Source organism: Thamnophis sirtalis, unplaced genomic scaffold (genome assembly GCF_051295495.1).
Source record: "Thamnophis sirtalis isolate CommonGarterSnake01/CBP01778 unplaced genomic scaffold, rThaSir2_p1.2 scaffold_1, whole genome shotgun sequence".
Classification (NCBI taxonomy): domain Eukaryota; kingdom Metazoa; phylum Chordata; class Lepidosauria; order Squamata; family Natricidae; genus Thamnophis; species Thamnophis sirtalis.
Window position 1 is genome coordinate 163,840,583 of NW_028261381.1, and position 13,607 is coordinate 163,854,189.

The 13,607-nt window shown below is 41.4% G+C and overlaps 1 protein-coding gene across 3 annotated transcripts in view; it reads right to left on the minus strand.

Annotated features, from left to right (window-relative positions):
• ARHGAP45 (Rho GTPase activating protein 45) overlaps positions 1 to 13,607 on the minus strand; it is a 72,712-nt gene that overhangs the window by 38,951 nt on the left and 20,154 nt on the right. For all 3 annotated transcript variants that reach the window (XM_087702493.1, XM_087702497.1, XM_087702487.1), the window contains exons 2-3: positions 11,105 to 11,411; positions 5,866 to 6,009 (exon numbers count right to left, since the gene is read on the minus strand). In XM_087702493.1, coding sequence (XP_087558619.1) covers positions 5,866 to 6,009; positions 11,105 to 11,411 — 451 coding nt within the window. The remainder of the gene's footprint in view (positions 1 to 5,865; positions 6,010 to 11,104; positions 11,412 to 13,607) is intronic.

Consider the following 13,607-nt stretch of genomic DNA (forward strand, 5'->3'; position numbering starts at 1 on the left):
AAAGCAATGAGACTTTTAGTTGGGGAATCCTAATTGATTAACTTACCTGGCTCTAATACAGTTTGAAACCCTGCAAGTAGTAAAATAACCGAAATTTGGAATGAGCTACATTGTTTAAGATTTACAGATGATGGGAAGCTGTGTTAATGTAGTGGGTTTATTGACCCTTCTTGTTTTTCTTTTCTTTTTGTGTGTGTGTGTTTTTTTTTCTTTTCTATTTTTTACTATTCCTTTTTTTTTTGGCCTTTCTTTTATTTTTTTTAATTTTAAAGTTAGCTGGCTTTATTATACTCAAGTGCTTGTTAAAGAACTATGCCGGGTATGGGACCTGCGAAGCCGTAAGGGGGTTAGGGAGGGGGGATTATAGGGGGGAGGGTGGAGGGTGGAATTACAGTTTCAATTCTTAGAACAATAAGAATTCACTTGTATACTGCGGCTCGTTTTCCTTTTTTTTTCTTTTTCTCTTTTATTTTCTAAAAAACAAATTGAATAGATTAATTGTAGGGATACACCAAAGTGAGGAGAAGAGGGAAAGAGGAGGGAGAAGTAAAGAGGGAGCGAGAGGGGAATGTAAGGAGGGGGAGATGGAGGGAGGGGGAGATGTCTGAGGGGGAAGGGAAGTAGAAGAGGGGAATGCTGGAGGGGAGAAACAATTGTCGCAACATCCCCAAGGGCACATGATCAAAATTGGGGTGCCTGACAACCACCATGTAGTTATGATGGTTGCAGTATAACTTATGGTTATTTGCAACCTTTCCAACAAGCTTCTAACAATCAAAGTCAATAGGGGAAACCAGATTTGCTTAATGACTGCATATTCACTTAAAAATTATAGTGAATCACTTAACATCGGTAGCAAAAAAAAAAGTCATAAAATCAGGTGCCATACTTAACCACCATCTTGATTAGAAATGGGAATTCAGGTCCCGATTGGGGTCATAAGTCGAGGATTAAGAGCCGTGGTGGCGCAGTGCTTAAGAGTGCAATACCGCAGGCTACTTCTGCTGACTGCTGATTGCCAGCAGTTTGGCAATTCAAGTCCCACCGGCTCAAGGTTGACTCAGCCTTCCATCCTTCCCAGGTGGGTAAAATGAGGACCCAGATTGTTGGGGGCAATAGGCTGAATCTGTAAATCGCTTAGAGAGAGGCTGTAAAGCACTATGAAGCGGTATATAAGTAAACACTATTTGTTTGGCCCGAGTGAAAAGAGGCAGAAACTGCAGGTCTGAAAAGAGGTGCGTGTCAGTTACAAGCAACCATAACAGTTCCAAAAATCCTCAGTTCCTGCCTGCCTCCTTCTCCCTACAGAACAGGTCCCACCGGCTCAAGGTTGACTCAGTCTTCCATCCTTCCGAGGTGGGTAAAATGAGGACACAGATTGTTGGGGCAATAGGCTGACTATGTAAACCGCTTAGAAAGGGCTGTAAAAGCACTGTGAAGTGGTATATAAGTCTAAGTGCTATTGCTATTAGCTTTATGGAGGAATCTGTGGCAACAATTACATCACACTAAAGAATTTACGCAAAACCAATATTTTGGTCGTAGAAAAGGATCCTGGGACAGAACCATCCTTGCACGAGTCATTCTTTGACACTGACCCATCACTCATAATCCCTGTGAAACTGAAATCCACTTTAATATTTGCTTGGGGCAGGGGGGATACACTATCACTCAATTGCCTAGGGTTTTTCTTTCTCCAAAGATCACTATGGCAGATGTCATGCACATGAAGCTTCTCTTATTTTTGTGGTTAAACTGTTCAGGAGACAGGAAACCAAGCCAGCAACAGAAAGCAAACATTTTGGTTCTGCGGAGCTACAGAAGCTGCCATTCTCTGCCTACCACTTCCTCCTCAGCTACGCTGATATGATTCAGAGCACAAAAAAGTCAATTCCTCTGATGCCAAGATATTATGAAGAAAGGTGAGGCCCAGGATGAAAAATGAAAGTGTCTCACCTCTGTAAATACTCGTATGTGCCATAGTAAAGAATTATTTTGGCAATTCACAGAGTCGTTTAGAGCAGGAGTGTTCAACTTTGGCCATTTCAAGACTTCTGGATTTCAACTCCACAAATTGAAGTATAGGTGGCTGGGGAATTCTGGGAGTTAAAGTCCATGAGTCTTAAAGGACCAAGATCTTCTGCCTGGAATCCACACTGTTTATCAGACATTAATACAATTGAGCGGATCCAGAAGTATTTCACAACAAGAGTACTCTCCTCCTCTGCTCACAATAGAATCCCTTACGCCACCAGGCTCAAAATGTTGGACTTGGAGAACCTGGAACTACGCTGTCTACGGTCTGACCTAAGCATAGTACACAGAATTGTCTGCTACAACATCCTACCTATCAATGACTACTTCAGCTTCAACCCCTTAATACATGGGCAAAGAATAGTTACAAGCAAGCGAACTGGTAGTAAAAAAAATGGAAACCCACCATTGGTATTTATGATGGTTGAAGTATCCTGGGGTCCTTGATTGTCATTTGCAACCTTTTCAGGAGCTTCTGACTAGCAAAGTCAATGGGGGAAGGCAGAGTTCGCTTAATGACCGCATGATTCACTTAACTGTACTGATTTCGCTTAACAATCATGGCATATAAGGTGGTAAAATTGGGTATGGCTCACTTAACAACTGCCTTACTTAGCAATGGAAATTTTGGGCCTAGTTGTACACATAAGTTGAGGACTACCTGCATAAAAATAAATGTACTGTCCAAGAAGAGTGAATTAAAATGCAGACCAAACAAAATTTTGCTTGGGAGACAGTAGCTGGCGTCGGAACAGTATGCCGTGCAATCTCGGAGCTCCGAGATCGCAGTCGATTTTTTTGCCGCTGGCCGGTCCTTTTGGACCTAAACCATCCCGAAGAGATGGTGACAGGGAAGAGTACGACATGTTGATCTCAGGGACATCGCAAAGTACCTGATTGATCCAAGAGAATCTCTTTTTGCCGGCTACAAAAGCGCAGCCAAAAGCTGCTTAAGTTGGGACAGCTCCGCAATGGGAGGAAAGCGGAAAGAGAAAGTGTGTCCATCTGGTGTGGAAATGTTATTGTTATAAAAGAGACTGCCCCCCAAAAAATCAAAGCTAAATTAAACTTGCAAAGAAAAGAAAATAAGCGGTGAAATTAAGCTATATTGGACAGTGTGTTATCCTTTTTTTTTCATTTTCTTTTATTGATGGAAGTTTTGCAAGTATTTCCTACTTTTTAAAGTGAAAGTATTGGTTTTTCTTTTTCTATTTCTTTTTTTTACCTATGGATTAAATCTTTTTCTTTATTTTTATAATATCGGTTTGGATGGTTTTTTTCTCTTTATTTTGCTTCATTTAAGAATTTTGTTTCTTTTAAGCCTGGAATAAAAGAAGATATAAAAGGAATATAAAGAGGGTAGTAATATCAGAGGGAAAAGAAGTTGCACTGCAACTTGGAGGTTGGAGGTTGAGTCCTGGAACTCTTTTTCCTCTTTGATCATTTTGACTTTGTACTTCAAAGGTTTCAGCTTGTTTACCGAAGAGATAAGGAGAAGAGCATGGGTTGTTTATGTAGATGTTCTGTGGATGCTTCTTTGGCAGCTGAAGAGAAGTGAAAACAAAACCTTGTTTTGAAACTAGAGTGGCAGCATTTACTAGTTGGAAAAATGGCACAGCACCAAAAGGAAACCATAACATTACAACAGATTATGTTTGAAATTCAAAAATTATTAGAAACAACAGAGAGAATTGAGAAGAGATTGGAAAATATAGATTGTAATGCAGTGAAATTTGATGGAAGAGTTGAAGATATCCAGCAAATGGAAAAAGTGGAGGTTAGAGTCCTAAAAACCCAGGGGAGAAATGAACAAAGAGGCAAGATAATTGTGGATACTGACGGTGAACTGAGAGTGGTTGGAGATGGAAAGAGTGGAACATGGAAAGGGAAGATAGATGGAAAAGAGCTCTACCCCAGATTTCAAGGTACAGAAGAAGAAAAAAGAGAAGAATTGATGGATTCAAGGAGAGAAACTTTGACAAAAGCACTACTGATAACCAAAGATAAGCTGATTAAAGAAGCTGATGGAGGGTCTCAAGATTTTACAAGATATGTAAAAAGCAACAAGTTGCGAAGAGAAATCCACACAAATATGATTAAGGAAATAACCAGAAGACTAATCCCACAAATGGCAAAAGACATAAGACTGCCCTATTACTGGAAAGACACAGGTTGAGATATGAAAACTAACAAAATATTAGTCAAATCTAGTTAAAATTAGAGCATTATGTTAAAAATGAAGTAATAATAGATATAGTTAGATAAATAATTGATAATGATAACAATGTACACATATGTATTGGTTTGATAAGAGGAAATTTGGTATAGATTCTAAATGGTGATCATGAAAGGGAGTTTAGAAACTCTGTTATGTATGAAAGCTTATAATATTAAAAAAGAGTTAAGTTAAATTTAGTTAAACTAAGACCCCCCCCAAAAAATGAAATGATAACAGATATTGTTAAATAAATGATTGATACTGATAATAATGTAATATTTGTATTGACATGATAAAAGGGAAATTGGATATAAATTGTAAACAGTGATTAAGAAAGGAGGTTTAGAAACTTTGTTATTAAACATAATTAATTTTTATTTAGAAAGTGTTATAAAGATGTAATGTTGCTGGATGATATTGAAAATAGATAATGGAATGTCATCATGTGGGTTTGCGTTAAATTTTGGAATATTTTATATAAAGGGACATAAAAACAATTATAGTCTTATGAAGATTGAGGTATGATGATAGTAATATATATAAATATATTTGATTTAAAATATATAATTTGATATGAATTGTAGGTGATGATTGTGGACGGGATGCATGAAAGCTCTTTTAACCAATTGACACACTTTTTACAATTTGTAATAGAAGATATTTTTGTGGTGTTCGTTGTGTTTTGTCTGTTTGTGTTTATTCAAAAATAAAAAAATATATTAAAATTATTTTTTTTTGCTAACATCTGTACTCAACAGTCTACAGTACACACACTATAATACTATAACTTCTGGAATAAATGTGTATTTATTCCAGAAGTTATTAATTTGGTTCACAAAATGTGAAATGTGCTAACATTTAATGACTTGTTAAATAGGCCATAATTTATTGCATCTGTATACACACTAGGCCACAAGCTGTGGTTTATAAGCAAGAACAACTGGATTCACACATTATATTAAATCAAAACCAAACAAGCCACATATAGCTCAGGACAGATGGGAAGCCTACATCTACTCATAATCCTGGGCTCACAGGTTATCTGAAGTAGGCCATGTTGATACTGTGAGCATCCTGACCTTCATGGACAGATGACACAAATAGCGTAATTTGCACCAATCATGTGCAGATTACACAATTCACATCATTTACAGAATGACATCTAGTGGTGGGTTGCCAATTTTTTCACTACTGGTTCGGGCACACATGACACTTCTGTGTATGCACAGAAGCTTCTGCGCATGTGCAGAAGCATCTGGACGGGTGGGCGGAGCCTCCCGCCACCACTACTACCGATTCGGCCAAATTGGGCTGAACTGGGAGCAACCCACCACTGATGACATCATGACACAGATAATGTTACTTGCCTTCTCTAGGTGCCCTAAAGCAAAGAGAGTGGGATACTGAAATTAAGTGTTTTTTCCAACTTCTCCACCTTAAGATGTGTAGATTTCAGCTGGCAGGGGAATTCTGGGAGTTGAAATCCATACATCTTAAAGTTGTCAAGTTTGAAAAACACTAGCCATGCTTTAAAGATCACACTCCTATGAAGCTCATTCTGAGATCAAATCAGGAGCAAGCAAAGTTCCTGGTAAGAGCATCCCGTCACTGACCTTTGACCCTGGAGATGAGGGTCCCGGCTGCAGTCAAGGTCTCCAAAGTGTTGAGCAGTGGGTACTTGCTAATGATTTGCCGAAGAATTCTTAAGGCTTCTCCAAGACACTCGTGGGCAAGTGATCGTCGAGATTCTGGGCCGTCTGCAAAAGGAAAAACAACAACAACCTCAGAGAAGCCCCAGGGTTTTGATAAAACATCTGGCTGACTGCACAACTAACTGTAATAATAAAGCAACTGTCGATATGAAAAGCAAATAAGTCTGGATAATGGATGCTACAGAACCTGGGGGGTGGGAGGGAGAGCAGAATAAAAGAGAAAGAACTAGAGAAAAAAAAATCACAAAATACAAAGACCTACAAATAGAAGCAGAACAACTATGGCAAAAGAAAGCCAAGATGGTACCAATAATCGTAGGTGCCCTGGCTGCAAGCCCAAAAATCTGGAGCACCCGTTGAACACCATCGGCATTGACAAAATATCCATCAGTCAATTGCAACAGGCAGCTTTACTTAGAACAGCTTACATCCTGCCATAGTACCTTTAACTCCATCAAACAACATGTTTCTATCCCAGGTCCTTGGAAAGGAGTAAATAGGTGTACAAAACTGCTAAATTCAATCTAAACATATAGCTGATCGTGCGACAAACCATAATAAAACAATTGTCGATAAGAAAGACAAACAACACTAGATAGTGGATGTTGCAGTACTTGGAGACAACACAATAGAAATTCTCCTTTCTCCAGCACCAGTTCCATTCTTCCTATGGGGAGAGAAGTCCAGCCTTCTGCTTTTTGGAGCTCATTTTCAGAGCTCCATTCTCTTTTTAGTATTCAAGGGCCACAGGATGAGTTTATCCTTCAGCATGAGATTAAGTATTATCAATATCCTGATGATACTCAATTGTTCACCGCTGTCTCTGGCTGGCCCAGGGATGCTTTGTCAGTGCTCTATTATCGTCTGAAAACTGGATTGGTTCTAGATGGGGAAGAATAGATTTCAACTCAACGCGAGCAAGAACTGCTTGAGTTTATGCTTAAGTTACAGATCCAGAGAATTTCCAACTTTAGTTCTGACTGGGGCTGCCTTGCCCCACTGACAGCCTGTGACTTGAACTCACAACTCTCCTTGAACAGCAGGTGGCAGCTGTGTCCAGCAGCCCCTTTGCAGAACTCCATCTTGTATGCTAGTTGCACGTGTTTCTGAACCGAGAGTCCTCTAAATAGTCACTCCTGCCTGGGTTATCTCCCAGTTGGATTTCTAGTACGGTACATGGGGCTACCCTTGAAGACCTCCTGAAAGCTGCAACTGTTCCAGAATACAGCAGTGCAGCTAATAATGTCCATGGATGCACCTTAGTCATCCCTTAGAACAGTGGTCTCCAACCTTAGCAACTTTAAGACCTGTGGACTTCAATTTCCAGAGTTCCTCAGCCAGCTTTGCTGGCTGAGGAACTCTGGGACTTGAAGTCCACAAGTCTTAAAGTTGCTAAGGTTGGAGACCACTGCCTTAGAAGACTATTAGGGAGAGCTGCACTGGTTCTTGGTAGCCTTCTAGATATAATTCTTTTTTTTAAAGTATTTTTATTGATGTTTTAAATAAACATAGTACATGTAGTCCTCGGCTTACGATCAATTGCTTAGTGACTGTATGAAGTTATGACACACCCTCAAAAAACTACTTATGACCCAGATTCAAAGTTCTGATGGCCACCCATCGCCCATGGTCATGTTTGGGGCACTCAGCAACTGGCCTCATTTACAGCGCTTTGCAATGTCCCATGGTCCTGTTAGCCAAGTTAGAATGTTTGTTTGTTTGTTTACTAGAAACTGGTATTTACTTCTGGTTTCCAGCAAAAAAAATAGCAATAGCACTTAGACTTATATAGCGCTTCACAGTGCTTTACAGCCCTCTCTAAGCAGTTTACAGAATCAGCCTATTAACCCCCAACAATCTGGGTCCTCATTTTACCCACCTCGGAAGGATGGAAGGCTGAGCCAAACTGGAATGCCCATTACAGAAAGTGAATTTGCTTAACAGCCACAACGTTCACTTAACTGTGGATTCACTTAACAACCACGGTGATTCACTTAATGACCACCACAAAATTCAAGTCCTTCCTGTGATTTTGCCACCAACACAGCTTATGACCCTAATGGGTAAACTCCATTACAATCATAGATAGGGGACTACCTGTAAAAACTAATTAAAAAATGAACGAGAAGAAAAAAGGAAAGTTCAAAAGAGGCAGAAAAAGAAGAAAAAGAATAAAGTGGAAGATAAAAGAAAAAGACAACAAATACAATAGTAAAGAAGTGGCTTCTACGCTTCATCAAACCAAGCATAAACTAATATAATAGCTTTTCATCCTCTTTTAAACTTACAAATTAAACAATATATTTTTATTTTGTCACTTTTATCTATACTCAATCCAGAAACTGTCAACTATTCTATTCTGGTTCGGCAAAAAAAAAAAAAATCATTAGGAATCACCAGAAATATCAAATAAATAGTTTCTCCTTGGTCAAATAGTCCAACTTTATATTCCTTCTTTTTTGCACTATGGGCATGCGCCACTTTTTTAAACTTCACAACTACAACGATTCGTTTTTACGAAAAAGTCATAAAATCAGGCACAACTCACTTTGCTTTGTAACAGAAAGTCTGATCTCAATTATGATCATAAGCTGAGGATTACCTTTACTTTTGTTTTAGTGTTCACCCAATATTTTGGAGTAAACCTCCCACAATATCCTGATGATGGCCTTATAGGCTGAGATGGGTAGGAATTGTAAGACTTCTGGTTATCCTCCCTCCCTCCCTCCCTCCTTCCCTCCTTTTTAAAAAAAGTTTTTTATCTTGATACAAACAGTATATTAAACAGTGTGTCATATGGATACAAATATTTTGTGCAACAACAGTTAAGTTTTACAATCATGTTCATTATTTATCTATTCCAATTTAATGCCGATATCTTGCATGTTTGATATTATAACAATCTTCTTCTTAATTTATTTAACTCTATTAGTTATGTTAGCTCTAATTAATGCATTTTAACATAGTTAATTTTACTTCTAATTTTTATGTTTCTTCTTTAACTATCGATAAAATGTTTCTCATATAGTGTAATAATCAGTTTGTTCTTTCTCTTTAATTGCCAGTGTTAATCTGTTCATTTCTGCATATTCTAATATTTTCCTAATCGCATTCTCCTCTGTAGGAATCTCTTGGCTTTTCCAATTTTGTGCAAATACCATCCTAGCTGCTGTTATAAGATGAATAATCAAATGTACATTTTTCTTTATTATAAGTTTCTGGTAAAATCCCCAACAGGAATATTTCAGGTTTTAAGTCTATGTTAAACCCCAACCCTCCCTCCTTCCTTCTACTCTACCCCCACCCTTCCTCTCCTCTCCCCATCCTCCTCATTGTAAGAAACAAAACGTATTTTTAAAAATGCAATTTTAAAAGAGTATCCCAGGGATGGTAGGGTAAGGAGGGGAGAGTTCTACGGCACATCCTGCTTGTGCTTTAAACTTGCAAAAGCATTTTGCACTCCTCCATCCGTACAACTCTGAGGAAGTGCATGTTTGAATTGAATGGAAAGAAGGTGGTTTGAAACACCCCAAACTGGGTAAATGGATATTAGACTAAGGCCTACAGCTGGTTTGCATAATATGGTTGGCTAGGGTTAATTTAATTAGCCTAATCCATGGCTCTGCTCCTCGCCACTCCCTTCCCTTTGGCAGTGTTTGGCTATCATCCTTTCAGCCTAGAATCTGTCTCCACAAAGTCTAAGGAGAGAAGGACAGAATAACCGAAGTCTGTGCGCTGGTGCACCCATGGAAGATTTATCAGGGCGCTGCCAGCTGTCACGGCGTCCCGTAAACAGGAAAGGCAGACAAATGAAAAGGCAGAAAAGGCAGGAAATGGCATTTTCCCATCCTTCTGCCTGCTTTGACATGTCAACTGATTTGGGAGGATGGCTAAGCAAACCATTGTGAAATCAGCTGATGTCATCCATCATAAAGGCTTTTCCTCGTGAAGCGATATTCCTGGGTCTTCTACCCCGAAATGAAAGGCAGAATTTTTATAAGGTACTGTAGATGCTCTGCACTCTGCACTCAATGATTGCTTGTAAAAATAGAGCGTAAAGTCTTGCGCTCTGCTACAAGTGCCTTAGAAATAGTTTAGGCAAGGGAAAAACTCTTTGACTCCTACTTGCAAAGTGGAGATATCTGCAGAATACTTGTCAAGTTATTGCAATAATTATAGATAAGTCTATAGAATTATCTACTTATGCATGCTTCAATCGGTTTCAATCGGTTCGCGGTGGTCCCTGCGAACCGGTTGGTCGGCGAACCCGGAAGTAAGTAACTTCCGGGAACGGCGAAGGGCCCACCTGCGCGCCCGCGCCCACTCCTTACCCAGTTTTGACGAGTTCTGCGCTTCCACGCATGCGCAGGACGCATACAGCGCCTGCGCAATCCTCCAGGAACAGCTGGAGCATCGTACAGACGCTAGTATGCATGCGTGCGTCACACGCGTGCACGCACGCGCTGCACGCATGCGCAAGGACGACGCCGGCATCGTTCCAACCGAACCGGTTGGAACGGGGCGAGAAACCCACCCCTGGCATGCTTGCTTAAACTCTCCATTTGTATAGAATATGATGCATATTCTGTATGATGAATGTGATGCATATATTAGGCCTGAAAGCGGCTGAGTGATTTTGGGCCAATCAGTTCTAGTCCCACTTTAGACATAAAAGTCAGCTGGGTGACTTTGGGCCAATCACCAGGAGACTGAAAGTTCTAGACTTGGGCATGAAAGCCAGCTGAGTGACTTTGGGCCAATCACCAGGAGACTTTGGGCCACTCATTCTCTCTGTCTAAGCCAATTCACCTGACAGAGTTATTGTTGTGAGGAAAATAGGAAGGGTTATTTAGGTATGTTCACCGCCTTGAGTTATTTCTAAAAATAATAAAGGCTGGATACAAATAAATAAAAATAGAGGCACTTTCTGTTGCGAATGTGGGGAATTCGGGCAGCAAATTGGAGATACCAATGTAGACAAGGCTGTTGGGTGAATTGACAACAAAATGTATGCGTTGGGGGGGAAGCAAAATGGGAATTAACTGAAAGTTATAGCAGCTGCTCTCAGACATGGAGTGTCAAGTCATGAGCTCAATCCCTAACTCATGGTTATTGTACATGCGCGTGCAATATTACTCACCCTCCTGCAATACAACATCCTTCAGCTTCTCCAGGCGCTCTGCAAAACAAGCCACGTCAGCGAGCAGTTGTGTAATGTCCTCTGCTTCTGCTAGGCTCCCTTCGCCGAGTTCATTGGGACTATAGGTACTGTGGGGTTTGTGACCTTTGGCAAGACCTCTGGGAATAGCAGGGGACAGAGGGAATCCTGCTGCACTGGCGTGGCGGCTGAGACTTGTGGGACGCTTCAGTGTAGCTGCGGTGGCCGATGAAGACAAATCCACCAGGCTGGAAATTGATACATCCAGGCCATCTCGCCGTGGAAGCTCCTGCGGGAAGAATCAAAATGATATTGATTATTGAGAGTTGAAGCGGAGGGTGGTGTAAGAGAAGGAGTGGCAGAATTGGTGGGTGGGGGCAGAGTTAAAAGAGGAATCAGCCTAGAATCCCTAGGTAGTCACAAGTAGATTAAGTCCAACCTCCTTGAATTTCCATGGACTCTTATCTAACTCCAGGCAGGACAGGGACATCAAACTCAATTTCATTGAGAGCTGCATCAGGGTTGACCTTGGGGCAGGGGTGGGTTTCTCGCCCCGTTCCAACCGGTTCGGTTGGAACGGGGCTGGCGGCGTCCTCGTGCACGCGCGCAGTGCACGCATGCGTACTAGTGTCTGTGTGATGCTCCAGCTGCTCCTGGAGGATCGCACAGGTGCTGTATGCGTCCTGCGCATGCGTGGAAGCGCAGAACTCGTCAAAACCGGGTGAGGAGCGCGGGCGGGCGGCTGGGCCCTTCGCCGTTCCCGGAAGTTACTTACTTCCGGGTTTGCCGACCAACCGGTTCGCAGGGACCGCCGCGAACCGGTTGAAACCCACCCCTGCCTTGGGGGGTCGGGATGAGCGTGGCCAGCTCGACATCACTCATGTCAGGGATGCCTGTGGTGGCCTGAGTGCTCTGCCAGCGAAAACGGACTCCAGAGATCCGTTTTCTGCCAGAGCTTGGGAAGGCCACACACAGCCCTCCCAAGCTCCGTTTTTGCTGGTAGAGGCACCGCAGGCTGGTCCTTCGCTGTTTCCAGGACGGCCCTGCAGGCCAGATCTAAGCATCCCGTGGGCTGGATCCAGCCCCCGGGCCTTGAGTTTGACACTCCTGAGGCAGGAGCTGTTAGTTCAAAAACCGTCTGTGCTGAGGTATGATTAGCAATAAATCAGTTTAATTGGATCTTCGTGTGTGGACCTGATTTTTCATACCTGACATATCATTAGGGATTGCGTCAAGGTTCTCTTTGAAATTGCAACCAAGCAGAGACTGCAAATATGCATTTGGTGCACGGCATTTTATTGATGTGGAAGGTTATATGTGTACATGCCAATAAAGCAATGAACAAGACAATCATTATGCAACTATATACCAGAGTTACACCATGACTATTTTATTGCAGATTTACAAGTCGTCTTTGACTTACAACCCCAAATGAGCCCGACATTTCTGTTGCTAAGCGAGGCAGTTGTTAAGTGAGTTGCGCCTCATTTTATGACCTTTTTGCTATAGTTGCTGAGCAAATCACTGCAGTACTTAAGTGAATCATGGAGACTTTAAGGGAATATGGCTTCCACCGACTTTGCTTGCCAGAATCTGACTGGGAAGGTTACAAAAAGCAATGGCGCTTAGACTTATATACCCCTTGTTCATGGTGCTTTTACAGTCCTCTCCAAGAAGTTTACAGAGTCAGCCTATTTCCCCCAACAATCTGGGTCCTCATTTTACTGACCTCGGAAGGATGGAAGGCTGAGTCAACCTTGACCCAGTGAGAATTGAACTGCTGGCAGGCGGCAGATTTAGCCTGCACTACTGCATTCTAACCACTGCGCCACCACAGCTCAAATGGTAATCACATGACCCCAGGACAGTGCGAACGTCATAAATATATGCCAACTGCCAAGTCTCTGAAATTTGATCACATGACCCTGGGGATGCTGCAATGGTCATAAGTGTGAAAAACAATCGTAAGTTCCTTTTTTCAGTATCGTTCTAACTTTGAATGGTCACTAAATGAATTGTTGTAAGTTGAGGACCACCTGTATTACTATCAGTAAAAAAGGAAAGAGAGAAGTAAAGCAAAGAGGTAGATCACCGCAACAAACAATTAACTTCCAGTACTGGAGATAGAATTAATACAGGTAGTCCTCGATGTGCGACCACAATGGAGCCCAAAGTTTGTGTTGTTAAGCGAGACATTTGTTAACTGAGTTTTGCCCCATTTTCAACCTTTCTTGCCACAGTTGTTAAGTGAATCACTGCAGCTGATAAGTTATTAACCCAGTTGTTAAGTGCGTCTGGCTTCCCCATTGACTTTGCTTGTTAAAAGGTCACACTATATGACCTTGGGACATAGCAATGGTCATAAATATGAACCAGTGGCCAAGCACCTGAATTTTGATCCCATGATTATGGGGATGCAGCCAAGTTCAGACCTGTGAAAAAATGGTCATAATAAGTCACCTTTTTTCAGTGCTGTTGTAACTTT